Here is a 15,020-nt window from a genome sequence, read left to right as displayed (position 1 = left end):
ACAAATAGAAAAACCATTATACAAATCATCATCAAGATTCAAGTATCACAAGCAGCGTACTCAGTAAACAAAAGAACCATCGTATAAATCATCATGGAGATTTAACTATTACAAGCAGTGTATTCAGTAATAGAATAACCATCATACAAATCATCATAGAGATTCAACTAATACGAGCAACATACTTAGTAAATAGAAAAACTATCGTACAAATCATCATAAAGATTCAATTAGTACGAATAACATACTCAGTAAATAGAAGAATCTTCGTACAAATCATCATAGAGATTTAACTGGTACGAGCAACATAGTTAGTAATAAGAAGAATCATCGTAAAAATCATTATAGAGATCTAATTAGTATGAACAACATACTCAGTAATTAGAAGAATTTTCGTACGAATCATTATTGAGATTATATTAGTACGAATAACATACTCATTAAATAGAAGAATCATCGTACAAATCATAGGAGAGATTCAGCTAATAAGAGCAGCATACTCAATAAATGAAAGAAGCATAGTATGAATCATTATAAAAATTCAACCAGTATAAGTAACATACTCATTAAATAGAAGAAGCATCGTACGAATTATTATAGAGATTCAACTAGTACGAGCAACATACTCAGTAAACAAAAGAAGCATCATGCAAACCATTATAGAGTTTCAACTAATACGAACAGAATACTTAGTAAGCAGAAGAATCATCATACGAATTATGATCTGCACCCTTAATTGCAACTAGGTTTTATTAAGTCTTTTACTAACCTTCGCTCGAGACCGTTGCAACATCTATCCACTAAAGGCAGAAGGGATCCCCGATTACTACTATAAATCACTAACCCATCCTTTGGTCCTTATCATTTCCCCATCTAGACTCTAACCATGGCAATCTATTCGTCATGATGGTCCTATATATGTCTAATATGTATCCTCTCTTGTTAGAGGGAACATCGATCATCACAGTGAGCGGTTCACCAACACTTATTTAGAGGAGGGAGAAATAGAAACACCTCAGAGATAACATCCAAACGAATTTCTTCTTTCTTTCCATTTGTTTATTTCATGCTCACAACAATATCGTATTCTTTTTATATGCATACTACATGTTTAATGCAATCGTTTATGAATCCACAGGGATTCCATAACTTATCCGACCCATAGGCCCTTTTTTCACAAATCTAGCTTAAAGACTCATGTTTGGCTTGAAGGCTCATTCTACATATTCGGCCCGAAGGCCCATTTTACTCGGACTTGACCTTTGGATCGTTTGCTTGAATCAAGGTCCACTAGAATAAAGAGCTTCACCATTACTAAGGTAAGGTGAAGGGACAAACCCGTATGTAGTTTCTAATTATCATATTTCCATGCATTGTGTTTAATATTTTCATGTTTAAACAATGATCAAACACCATAGAGACTTATACATCAAACCAACATGTTTAATAATACCAAATATCAATCCTTGTAGGAATTCATGTATCATAGTCATACAACACACTATCACATCCAAAACTCGATGGGGGTTCAACAGCATGTTTGGCCAAAAGCCATTATATCCGGATTTGACCATTAGGATATTATTTAAAACTGGAGCTCCTTAGAACAACCCTCTTTACCATTATCAATGGTAAGACAAAAGGCGAATCCCACATGTATCTCAAATTGTTATTATGACACATTTATCATGAACGATTATAAAAAATAAATCACCAAATTAATTAAGTAAAAAGAGCACTTAGAAATAGAGATGAAAATACCAAAGAATCTCTTACCGTAACCGAGTTGACTTAGCCTTTAAAAAGTGGAGGAAATAACTTTTAGCATTACTTGGTCAAGCTCCTTAAACTCCTACTTTTTCTCCTTCTTTCTTACTTCTTTCTTACTCTAGAATTTCCTCTTTTTCACTCTAATCTCTATCTAAAACGTGAAAATGGAAGAAAAAATGAAGTGCGTGAAATGAGGAAGAAGAGAACCTTTAAACAGGCATGGAGGAAGCTTGGATGTGTGCCAGATGGCAAGCATCCAAGAAAGAAGAGTAAAGGTGAGTGAGGTAGGGGTGTCTGTGGGACCCGCAGAGTGGGGGGAATATGGGGAGGTACGGGGCTGGGTATGGGGAAGACTTTATCCACCTTTTTAGTTTTTCTTTCTTTTCTTTCTTTTTACTATTGTCTTATTCTTTTAAAATTTAAAAATATAAATTAAAGGGGGTATGGGGGAGCATGCCATGGTATGGGGGAGATCCTTTCTCTTTTTTATTTTTGGTTTTCTTTTCTTGTCTTTCTCTTCTCTCTTTTCATTCTCTTTTTTTTAAAATTCAAAAATATAATTTAAAGATAAACTCATAATTTTAATAAACAAATACCTATTTTTATTTTACCTTTTTAAAAATTCATAATTATAAATTAAAGATGAAAATCAAATTTAAATATTTTAAATAAATAAATGCCATATTTAATAAAATAAAACATGATAAAAATTAAAATGTAAAAATATTAATAATTTAAAATATGAAGAAATTAATTACCAATAGAAATTTGAAATGACCATTAGAACCCAAATTAATAAAGGTTTTTTATGGTACACGAAATTGCAAAGATTCAGGATGTTACAAATATTCTCGGACCTCATGAACTAGATTTTTGAACCTATCCTAGACTAGTATGTTCTTGTCGACATCATGATATAATGGTATACTTGAGGAACTCCTAAGACCACGCTTACCACCTCACTCATGTGCTGGAAACTCTTCATCAGCACCGTCTGTATGCCAAGTTCAAAAAGTGCTTTCTGGATGGACTAGACCTCCTTCCTTTCTTGGCCATATGGTTTCTAGTGAAGGGGTTTCCAATGATACGGCTGTGATTGAGAACATCATCTACTTGGGCCAACCTATCAACAACAATGATGTTTATATATTTTTGAGATGGGTTAGGTATATTGGCCCTTCATCTGGGATCTTTCTCGCATTTATGCTTCTTTAACGAACATGGTCAAGAAAGGATTCTACTTCAATTGGGATCTCGAATGTGAAGGAAGCATTTTGGAGATTAAGCATCCACTTTCCACTGCTAGATGTTAGTCTTTCTTAACAACAACAACTACCTTCGAATATAAAGCAACGCATCCCATATAGGATTGAAGAGTATGCTTGTACAACAAGGCCGAGTTATAGCTTGTGGATTTAGGCAATTAAAGGCATATGAGCGTGACTACACCTATGATGACCTTGAGCTCGTTGCCATTGTTTATCCTTTAAAAATATGGCATCATTATCTGTAAGGCCAAACCTTCGAGATTTACACCAATCATGAAAGGCTAAAGCAAATATTCTCCAATGAGGAATGGACTAAGAGAGGGGAATATTGGACAGATCTTTTGAAAGATCATGATTGTGCAGTCTTACGACATCCCAGTAGGGGAAGAAAACTCGATGATGGCCTTGATAAAAAAAAAATGAGTCTTGTTGAAATGACTACTGATATCCAAGTGGAAGATGCTAGAGACGATTCAAGAACTTCAAGTGAGTTAATGTGGCCATTATATCTATCATGCATAAATACGGGAACCTAACGTCCTTGGCAGACTTTGGGAAGCTCAGGCAACAAACCTAGAGATTCTGGTGCATAGGAATAAATTTTGCTCGATGGGTAATAGTAGCAGCAATGGTCACTTCACAGTGACTAACGATGGACTATATTGGTTCTATAATTGAATTTGGATACCTAAAAACCCATTGCTCTGAGCAGATATTCTAAGGGAGATACATGAGTCCAAGCTACCCATCCATCCCAATAGCACCAGAATGTACTGCAATCTGAAACGCCAATACTAGTAGCCCAGTATGAAGAAGGATATCACTGAATACGTCTTCTGATGACCCATGTGTCAAAGGATCAGGGCCAAGCATCTGATGCTCTGTGGTCTTTTACAAAATCTTCCTATCCCCGAATGGAAGTGGGAACACGTTTCTATGGAATTCATCACGGGACTAACCAAGATTGATGTAAACCATGATGCCATTTGGATCATTATAGATCAACTGACCAAGACAACTCACTTCCTTGCCATTAGGACCACTTATTCAACTATGACTATTTGTTGAAGATGTTTTCCTACTTCATGACATTCCTACCTCTATGGTGTTAGACAGGGACCTCATTTCACACCACATACCTTCCAGAAAACTATCGGTTATAGTTTGAACCTTAACACTACTGAATATTCTCACACTGCTAGTTAAATTGAGTAGATTATCTTCACCCTGAAAGACATTTTACGCGCATGCACTTTGGATTTCGATAGCTATTGGGATCAACACCTATCCCTCTATGAGTTCACTTACAACAACTATCACTAATCTAGCCTTGACATGACTTCCTTCGAGGCCCTCTATGGTAGACCTTGTCGATCCTTAACAAGTCGCAATGAGGTTGGAAATAGACACCTTCTTGAGTGAGACTATGTTTATAGAGTTTTTACAAAGGTTAACACTATCTGGAGACACCTCCTCGCAGCTATGAATCGCCAGAAGAGCTACGCAAACAATTGGAGATGGCCCTTAGAGTTTGCAATCAATGACCACGTCTACTTCAAGGTTTTGCCATGCAAGGTAGGAGAGCATGACGGGCAGATAATAAGACTAAGTTATCAATTCGTTGGACCCCTAAAAATTTCAGAATGTATAGGCCCCATAGCATATAGTCCTGCTCTGACCCTTAGGTATACTACCCTGCACGATATTTTTAATATTTTCATGATTCCAAAATATCTCTGTAACCCATCCCACAACATTCTGCCTCTAAGAACCCTTATCTATTCGGACAACACTTATGCATCATATCCTATGGAGATCATCGAATGGGCTGAGGAGATGATATGTGATCGAGAAGTTTCCATGGTCAAGGTATACTAGTAGCACCACACTCAAGAAGAGGCGACATGAAAGGATGAAAAAGAGATGCAAGATTTATATCTCGACTTGTTTTAAAAAGCTCTTGTAAATTTGGAGGACTAAATTTTTATTAGGTGGGGAGATGTAACGCCCTAACTTTTAGCGGTTAACGAATTTTAAAACTATGATATTTTAGGCCTTCGGTCGTATAAAATTTTTACTGAAATTTTAAGCTCTTTTATTTTAATTAGTTTTCCAAATTTTTATCCAAATTAACTGAAATTTTAGGAGATAAATGAAGAAGAAGATAAACGGTTTAGGAAAACACAGCCCATGGCCCTAGGCTTAACGATTGTGGACAGCCCACATTGGGTAGGCCCGTGCACTGCGCATGCTTGCCCATGCACTACGCACGCTTGCACGTGCGACTATGTGTGCAATACGTACGCGACTGTGTGCACAATGCACAACACAATGCGTATGCAAGTACGACAGGTAGCCTGCGCGAGCACAGTATGTGGCGCAGTCGCTTGTGACAGCGCACAGCTGTGCGCTGTCACCGAAGGGACAACCTTATCCCTTAGTCAATGGCCACTATTGGTCTTTCTTTTCTTCTTTTGGCCATACTTGGTGGGCCTCAAATCCACCCTTTCACTCTACTTCACTGATTTCCACCAAGTGACTCAAATTTGGCCTTTTTTTTTCTATTTAAACCCCTTCCTCTCTATTTCCTCCACACCATTATTCCCTCTTCACTTTTCCAAAGTTTAGAGAAAGAAAGAAAAAAGACTTTTAGAGAGAAAAAAGAGGAGGTTTTTAGGAAGAAAAGGTTGAATACCTGTGCATATGATTTTCATAAAGACAACCATTTTCCATATGATTAAATGACTTCATTCTGGGGCAAAACCCGAAGGTAAAAGATATAATTTTTTTATTTAAATTGCTTACTCTTTAAAAGTCATGTGATCTCAAATACTGTTTTCCTTACTAAGTTTACAAGGAACTCATTCTTAATCCATGCCTCCCTAGGTGTTGGGAAAGTTAAGGGTTTGCTCTCTAAGTCACCTCTTGGAGTCCAAATAGACCCAATTCCAGACTCTTGATAATACTCTAAGACATAATTCGAGCATAATAGTTACTCTGCACTCTGATGAGGATTCTTGTAAGGATTCTACCTTGTATTTAACTGCCATCTTATGGCCTTGTTGTAAGGAATTGAAGATAAATCAAACTATGGTTATGGTAAGAGATTTTGTTGGTATTTTTTCTTATATTTCTAAGTGCATTTTCTAGAAATATAAATTTAAATGTTGAATGATTTTTTATGCATGAATTTCCTAAGATGATTGACTATTGTTTAGTTCAATATGGAATATGGAATTGTTGAGCATGATGATTTTGAATGCATAAATCTTTATGGTGATTGACTATTTGTTTATCTAAATGTAAATTATGGAAATATTAAGCATGACACACCGAAACATGATGATTGAAAATGCATATGGGTTGGCTCCTCGCCTCACCATTTGGTTTGGCGAAGAGGGTTATTCTAGTGGGCCTTGGCTCAAGAGGATAACCGGAAGGTCAAGTCCAAGTAAATGGGTCTTGGGCCGGATATGTATTTAGATCCCACCGGGTTCTAAACGCTTGATTAGTATGAATGAACATTGACTATGAAAGAGGAAAAATTAAAAATTTGTTTAACTATTATCTCTAAGCAGTTTCTGTCTCTCTCTATTCTAAATATGAAATGTTGGTTAGTCGGTCCCTATGAATAATTGGTGTTCCATCTTATGAAAGTGGATACATGATATGATATATAGGGCCACAGTGACGACATACGATCGTGTCATAGATTATACTCAATATGGATATAGAACTGACCCAATATGGAAATAGAACTATTTTGGTCATTCATAGTGGCAGTTGGAGATCTCCTATGCCCCTAGTGAATATATGTTGGAACGGAGTAGGATAATTGTTGATACTCTATGATGATTTTGTATGATGGTTCTTCTATTTTATTATGTTCTTGTTTGGTTCAATTAGTTTTTATTACAATGCTTGTTTATGATTGACTCTATACTTTTTCTGCCTTTATTATTCGATATGTTGATAATGTCCATATGTTTTTTCTAAAAAAAATAACAGTCTTTTCTAAATATTTGAATTGAACTCACCCTATCAAGATTTTTGAGATAAGTTATTTTATTATAAAAATTAATCACTTTTATAAACCTTAGCTATGTAGTTTAAATACTATTTTTCTTATTGAGTTTATGAAACTCACCCTAATCTATAGCTCTCAGATGATGGAAGTGATGATTCGCTCATTCAGTTAACCCTTGAATCTTGTTTGGATCCCTTTTTAGATCTTTAGGATGATTACGAGTGCTTTATTTTGTCCGCACACTCATGACACCAATTTACAATTATTAAAATGACTCTCTCTTTTGTATATTCATATTTTGGTAGCCAACTCTTGGTCTCACGTATTAAACGAACCCTTGATTTTTTTGTAAGAGATTTCTATTTTTTGTTGTATATATTTTATTTATTTTATTTGTATCTGTTTCTGTTATTAGGCTCTTTTTTACCCCACCAGGTATCTGGGATGTTACATGCTTCCTACGCGCGTTGGGCATGTGGGGCTATTTGTCCACACATGTGGGCTGGTTGCGTATGCAGGTAGCTCCTCGCACATTTGTGTACACGCTATGGGGCATGCAGGCATTGCTGCGTGCACGTCCCATGTGCGTGACCATGTAGGTGATGTGTCTGCATGTGTGGGGGCCATATTTCCCATGTATGAAGACCCACACATGTGTAGGCCATGGGTATCCATACTCAGACCATGTTTTGGGCTTCCTCATTTCCCTATTTTCTGATTCTGTTCCTTCTTAAATCGAAGTCCAGGTGTAATTAATGCAGATTTACTGTTTTGGGCTTGTACCTAGATGGATTCAATTTGATCATCGTTTATTCGAGAATACTTGCGGATATGTCCAAGAACTTTACTGTTGTTTAGTCTTTTTCGCCCTTCATTGATCAAAGAATCCTACTGATCATTATTGGCCTTTTTCTTAGTTATTATCACATCATTCCCCCTTGTTCGAGAGGATTCCTCCTTGAATATGTATTTTCAAAAACTTTCTCTTCTAAGGACAAAGAGACTAAGCAAAATATTAAAGACCTCCCATGCATATGGAATGTTAATTCTTTCCACCCTCATGACTAACATCTTTGTCATATTGCCATGATCTTCCTAGCAATAAATGCACTGCTTGCATAGGAACAACATCGCACAATATTTCATCCTTATATCTACCAACAGAAAACAAAACTCGTACTTGTTTGGTGATACTAATCTCATTACATTATCTAACCAGTGTAGCTTATAGGGATTAGGGTACGGTATACAAGTCAGCCCTGCCCTGTTAACTAGTAAAGTACTGGCAACATTAGTACAACTATCCCCATCAATAATCACACTAAAGATCTTTTCGTTAACCAAGCATCTTGAGTGGAAGATGGTCTCTCTCTAATTTGTGTCCTTTAACTTGACCTGCATATTCAGAGTTCATTAAGCCATAAACACATCTTCCTTTACTGGCATAACAATACTCTCTTTGCTAGATCCAAATGATGGCATGTATTTTTTATCACTTTCACAATCGCTGATGATATCCCCATCAATCGTTAGGATTATAACATGTTGATTGGGACATTAGGATGCAATATGCCCAACCTCTAAACACTTGAAATACTTAATAGTGCTTTGTCTTGCAACCAGTGCCTTAGGGTTACCTACTGGGCTGTTGGAAGGTTGCTTGCACTTTTTGTCGTCAACTTTCTTATTTTTATCCATTTAAACCAATATTTGAGTAGTTTGAGGGGTGGCACTGAAAAACCCTCTAGTAGTTCCTCTACCTTTCAACTACCTCTCAATCTTAATAGTCTTATGTACTATTTCTTCAAGGTCAAAATAATTTTATAGTTCAAAGATATTGGCAATCTCTTTATTCTTGCATTCTAATAACCAAGCCATGGTGGTTGCTAGGTGTTCTTCAACCCTATCTCGAATCATGATTATTTCCATCTCATTGTAATACTCTTCCACAATCCTAAGCCCTAAGTCAGGCGCTGTCACTTCAGGTTCATGTTTTTTTTTTTCAAAATGGGCTGGTACAAAACATTTTCTCATGATGGATCTTAACTCTCTCTAGGTGGTGACTCGTGTATCTCCATCTCGTTCTCTGAGAGCAACTAATTAATCCCACCAGATTGAGGCATATTTAGTAAATCCAAGTGTTGCCAACTTGAGCTTCTTTTCCTTACTGTAATTACAACAATTAAAAATGTGATTGATCTTTTATTACTAATCGAGGCAGGCCTCGAGATCATTCTTCCCTTGAAAGGTTGGTACCTACAATTTGAAATCATGGAGATCTTCATCCACCTCTTCTCGGCGACCTCCCTCTCGATCATCAACATCATTATCCCAAGACCTTGTTTTATCATGCATTACGTGGCGTCGTGCACGACTGCGATGGCCTCCTCATTCTAGATGATCTATTCATGTAGTCATGTCTCCTATTTGGACACTTAATTGGGTAAACATGTCTATGACGTTTCCCATTTAGACACTATAACACCCCGCCTATCACTGTGTTAAAATGATTTAGAAATTCTATTTATTCAGACTTTTGGCCGCCTTAAATTTAAATTAATTTACGCTGCTCTTGAGATATGTGATTTTAATTTTTTTTATTTTTTATTTTTTATTTATTTTTATTTTATTTTATTTTGTTTTAAATTATTTTAAATTATTTTATTTTATTTCAAAAGAAAAATTTAGAAAAAAAATCAAAAAATGGCAAAACGGGAGAAAACCTACTCGCGAAAAAAATCCAGCAAGAAAACGGTTGCTCGCGTCAGTGTTGGGCACTCTATGCAGGCACATTCATGCATACTGGCCGTGCGCGTGTGCACAGCGCGCAAATCCCATCCACACGCTAGCATGCATGGGACAGGCGCACAACGCGCATGTCCCCTCCACATGCACGCATGCACACACAGGATATTTGCACTGCGCACACGTCCCATTCGCGCACACGGCGAGGGGTCAGGACTTACGCGCACATCCTGTTGCATGCAGGCGGGCGGTCTACGTAGCAGGCCTGTGCGGATAAGCCCTGCACGTATGGGACTTGTGCGTAGTAGGCCTGTACGTGCGGCACCTAGTGCATCAAGGCCCTGCGCATGAACAGGCTAGCCCCTACGCGCGCGACAACAGGATTGTGCGCTTGTAGGCTAGCTTGTAGCACGCCGGTTGGGCTCTGCTACCTCGGGCAGGGCTCTGCTACTGCCTTGGGCAGTGTGCCACTACCACTGGTGGAGGAAAATTTCTTTCCTCGTTTTTCATGCCAATAATCTTTTTCTCCTATCTCTTCACCAGATTTCCCACTTGACATGAATCCAACGATTCTAAAATTCTATAAATTGCCCTCTCCATTCCCTTCTTCTCTATACTTCCATTTTTTCTATTTTTCATAGGTTTAGAGAGAGAGAGATATAGTAAATTAGTTAGAAAAGAAGATAAAGAAAGAAAAAACAGTGAAGAAGAAAACATCGAGGTTTCGATAAGGATTTAATATTACTTTCGACGTCTTAAGGAGTATTTTTAGATAAGTAAATTTAATATGATAGTTATTTTGTATGTTTTGCATGCCTTTGTATTCAAATAAGTCGAATTGTTATGATCTTCAAGCATGCTGTGTGATTTACTGACACTTAATAAATTTATATATAATAAATGTAATATGTAGTTCATGATAATAAAATTAAATAAAAGAAAAAGAAAAAGAGAAAAGTGGAATGAAGCCTGTCTGGTCCGAAGTGTATCTATATTGACATGCATATTGCATCAAGTGTCTCGTTAGACTTTTTATCTCCTAGGGGTATCTGTTCTTCTTGTCCTTCGGGGTTTCTGTTTTTCCCTTCCCTATTTGGTCTGGAAAGATATAAGAAGACTACTCCTAGTGGATGACGGTGTACCCTCTAACGAGAGTGATTTCGCACTATCTGTAGAGGTCACTCGTAGCCAAGTAATGTCGTGACTATAAACTATATTTAGGACCACTATGGTTGATACAACCATGGTCATAGATCGTACCATGGTTTGGCCAACTGGAAGTGGTCCTGAGCAAATTACCGTATCTGTATCTGATCTGGTCATTCTACTTGGGCAGTTGAAAATCTATATCTGTATCTGCCCTCAGAGATGGAAATTTGTAATGGCTTCGCGAAACATGACACGAAAAATATGTGCATTTCATGATTTATTTGATTTTCTCTATTATTTGGCATGATATATTTATATTTGATTTTCTGTACTAACGTACTATTTTGATTTTCAAATAAATGATTTTTTCCTAATGATGAGTTAGGTAAATAAGGAAGCTGAACGATAAGAAAAATAATAAACTTTTAAAATCTTACGATGTTAATTTAATACCGTTTTTCTCACTGAGTATATAGAACTCACTCTTTCCATCCCCTCTCCCCAGATGAGGAAGAAAATGAGAACCTGCAGGTAGACCTATCCTTGAAAGTCTATAAGGATCCTGTAGATCCACAAGTCTAAGTGCATGTTTGTTTTCGCACTTTGATGAATTTCAGTAGCATAGTGAAAGAAGTGACCCATTTGTTTTATATTTTGTAGCCATTTTTGGCCTTAGTAATGTATGTATTTGGAACATTATATATATATATGTAAGGAATTTGTTAAAGTTTGATTCCGCTGCATAAATATTATCATGCACTTGTTATTCTCAATCTGAATCTGTATCTAACACCCATTTACCTTAATTAGCACTTGGGATGTCATAGATGCTTAATTGGGTAAACATATCCATGATCTTTTCTTCCATAGTGATGGGTCTACTGTTGGCGCTTTGGTGAGACATAGTGAAGTCCCTGCAAAGACAAAGGTTTGTGAAAATAATTAAACTCACCCTCAACTTCGCTCGTTTTTAGCTCACAATCTCTTAAACTACAGCTTTTTCTGTCGAGTTGAGTATTTTGAATCGGATTCACTTATATCAGGACCTGTGCGTTAGCTTTCTAACATAAAGAATCCAAAAGAAATATGATTTCTACATAAGCTCAAAAATAAGCACACATAAGGAGGATTGGTGGGCTTTTATTTATACACTAAGTAACTAGGAACAATTAGTCATTTAGATATGTAATAGAACAAAAGCACAATGAAATAATAGAAACTTAGATCACAAAAAAGACATTATGGACTCACAACGTAGAAATCTGATCAATTTTGATGGATATAACCAAAAGGTGTATCTTAATTATATTATCCAATATCGATTATGCTCTACCAATGATCAAGTTTCTTCCTTTTTATTTTATGCAACATAATGAAAACTAAAAGTTTTCACGTGTACTGAGTAGGTGATTTACTCTGCCTTTGACTCTTCAAAGGTTTTACAAGGCAATTACTATGCTTTTGAATGCAAGAATGTAAACACCATGTCAATTGCCTTATGGACTGTAATTGAGATATTTTTGGGTTTTTGGATTTTGTATTTTTTTACTATGGTAGAAACACAACCACCTAAATTAAACAAATAATTATGAATTCAACAGGAATACAAGAAGAATTAACAATTAAATAAATTTGAATGTTAATTAATTAACAAGAATGCTAAAGTAATTTAAAGATAACAGGTTCACTAAGAGCCTAAGCTCTAGTACCACCTTACACTGGAGGCTATGGGAAGGACCATTTTGACTCTTGAAACCTCAACCTACCGTATGCAATTCAAAAACTTATTGCTTAATTAACTCCTCCCTCTACTTGAATCTACAACCAATTATTTGGCATGCAAAAACAAGAATTAGGAAAATTATAATGAAGAAAACAAAGACGCCACGACTTACCCAATAAGTTGATCCCAACTCCTCAGCTTAACAAGACTTTAGAAAACTCGATAACTTCGAAAATTTGAAGGCACTAAAAATTAGCAGAAGCTAATTCTTAAAGAAAAGCTCAAGACTTAATTTTATTGATAAACTGAACTGTTGTGATTATAAAGCTTGAACTCAAGCCTTTATATAGGTTTTTATTTTCTATTTCTACTTAGAATAGGATTTAAGATTCCTATCCAAATTCTAGGATCTAATTTAATTAGATAACAAATATATAAATAATAAAATTAAGGCAGTCTTATTTTAATCTTAATTTAAATGAATTAAATAATTAAGATAAATATTAAAATAATATTTTATCCTTATCCAAATGTTCAATAATCTTTATCTCCCATGGACTTAAATTTTGAGTAGAACTGCTCCTCTAATTTTGTCATTTAAATCACATGGAAAAATTGTTGATGAAGCCCTTTTGAATTGGAAATCTTGTAGCATTTAGAAAAGGAGTAAGGAGTTCAAAAAGAACACAAAACGGGGCTTTCATACTGGCAGTAGGCTGGGTGAGCACGGGTTGCTTGTTGGGCACGTGAGCTGCATGCGAGCCACGCAGGCGAACCACATAGAGCTGGGTTGCGCGCGTGCAAGGTGCTAGGCATCCACCTGGCCCCCTGTGCACATGCATATTTCCATGCGTATGCAGCGTGATTCTTTCACATATGCCTGCGCATGCTGGGCATGGGGGACTATCTGCCCACACATGTGGGCTGGCTGCATATGCAGGTAGCTCCTTGCGCACTTGTGTGCCCATTATGAGGCGTATGGGCGCTGCTACTTGCACGTCTCACCTGCGTGGCTGTACGAGTGATGTGTCTGCATGTGTGGAGGTTACATCTCACACGTGTAAAGACCCACACACATGCAGGCATGTGCGCAGGAAGCACGCCGCACACGCATGGCAACGCACATGTGCACACGGGGTCCAGGTGCACGTCCAGCACCTCCCGCACGATTTAGCTCTACGTGGCCTATCCACACAACCCGTAAGCCACCCACATGCCTAGCAAGAAACTTGCGTGCACCAGCCTGCTGCTAGCGTGATAATTGAAAATTAAATAAATATATTACTTGATTAATTCCTTTTTGTCAACTCTCTCCCAAAAACTTTATGCTTTTCTGTTTCACTTTTTGCATATGCTATTGTGACGTGGGAGGGTATAGAGAGGATTGAATTAACTCTTATAACCCACTCAACGTTATAATATACTAAAATTTTAACCACCTAGATAAACTCCTCCCTATAATTGAATTTACAATCCTAAAAGGAATGTAAAAACGAAGACTAGAAAAAATAAATAAGGAGAAAAAAAACGTCATAGACTTACCGATAAGTTGACCACCGCTCCTCAAGCATGCGCAAAAGAATCATTACACACTGTGTGTACACCGTCCATGCAGCAAGCTTGCCCGGATAGGCCTCCGCGCATAGTAGGCCTGCGTGTGCAGCACCAAGCGCGCCTAAGCCATGTGCGTGCACAAGCTAGCTCCTACGCACGCAGCAGGGTTACCCCTGCACCTGTAAGCTAGCCTGCAGTGCACCAGGTGGGTGAGGTTATTACCGCCTCGGGCAGTGTGTCGCTGCCCACCTCGAGCGGCATGCCACTGCTCCTGGCACTGTTGCCGATGGATGAGGTCTTCCTCCTCCATTTTTTGTACCGAACATCTTTTTCTCTCTTTATTCATCGGATTTTGCCACTTGGTGTAAATTCAACGGCTCTCATTTTCTATAAATAGGGGCCCTTCCTTCCCATTTTCTCCACACTTCCATTCGTCCACCTTTCAAGAATTAGAGAGAGAAAAAGAGAGAGAGATCTAGAGAGAGGAGAGGAAGAAAAAAAATGGTGTTGAAGAAATTTACCAAAGTTTTGATAAGAAATTTCATATTTCTTTAAACATCTTAAGGGGTATTTTTAGACAAAAAGAAAAGATTAAATTGATAATTTTTTATTTTGCCTGTTTTGCATGCTTTGTGTTTATAGGTTTGATAAATTGAATTGTTCTTGATTTCAAGTATGCTATGTGAGTGATAGACACTTGATGATTTGCATAAAACTAGTGAGGTTACCTGAAAAAATAAAAAGAACAAAAAAAAAGTGGAATGAAGCATGAATGGTATAAAGT

General features: G+C 37.1%; 1 protein-coding gene across 1 annotated transcript; it reads left to right on the top strand.

The window, feature by feature from the left end:
- Nucleotides 1-2,990: 2,990 nt before the first annotated feature.
- LOC148268847 (uncharacterized) lies at nt 2,991-6,322 on the top strand. The gene is made up of 6 exons (XM_088212201.1): nt 2,991-3,078; nt 3,285-3,524; nt 3,751-3,808; nt 3,896-4,007; nt 4,488-4,613; nt 6,257-6,322. Exons 1-6 carry the CDS (start codon nt 2,991-2,993, stop codon nt 6,320-6,322), a joined length of 690 nt encoding a protein of 229 aa, XP_088068327.1.
- Nucleotides 6,323-15,020: the final 8,698 nt, after the last annotated feature.

The sequence above is a fragment of the Carica papaya genome, chromosome 2 (assembly GCF_054855325.1).
Source record: "Carica papaya isolate Zhongbai chromosome 2, ASM5485532v1, whole genome shotgun sequence".
Lineage (NCBI taxonomy): Eukaryota > Viridiplantae > Streptophyta > Magnoliopsida > Brassicales > Caricaceae > Carica > Carica papaya.
The sequence above is the reverse complement of the archived record's forward strand: the minus strand, read 5'-3'. Positions and strand labels throughout refer to the sequence as shown.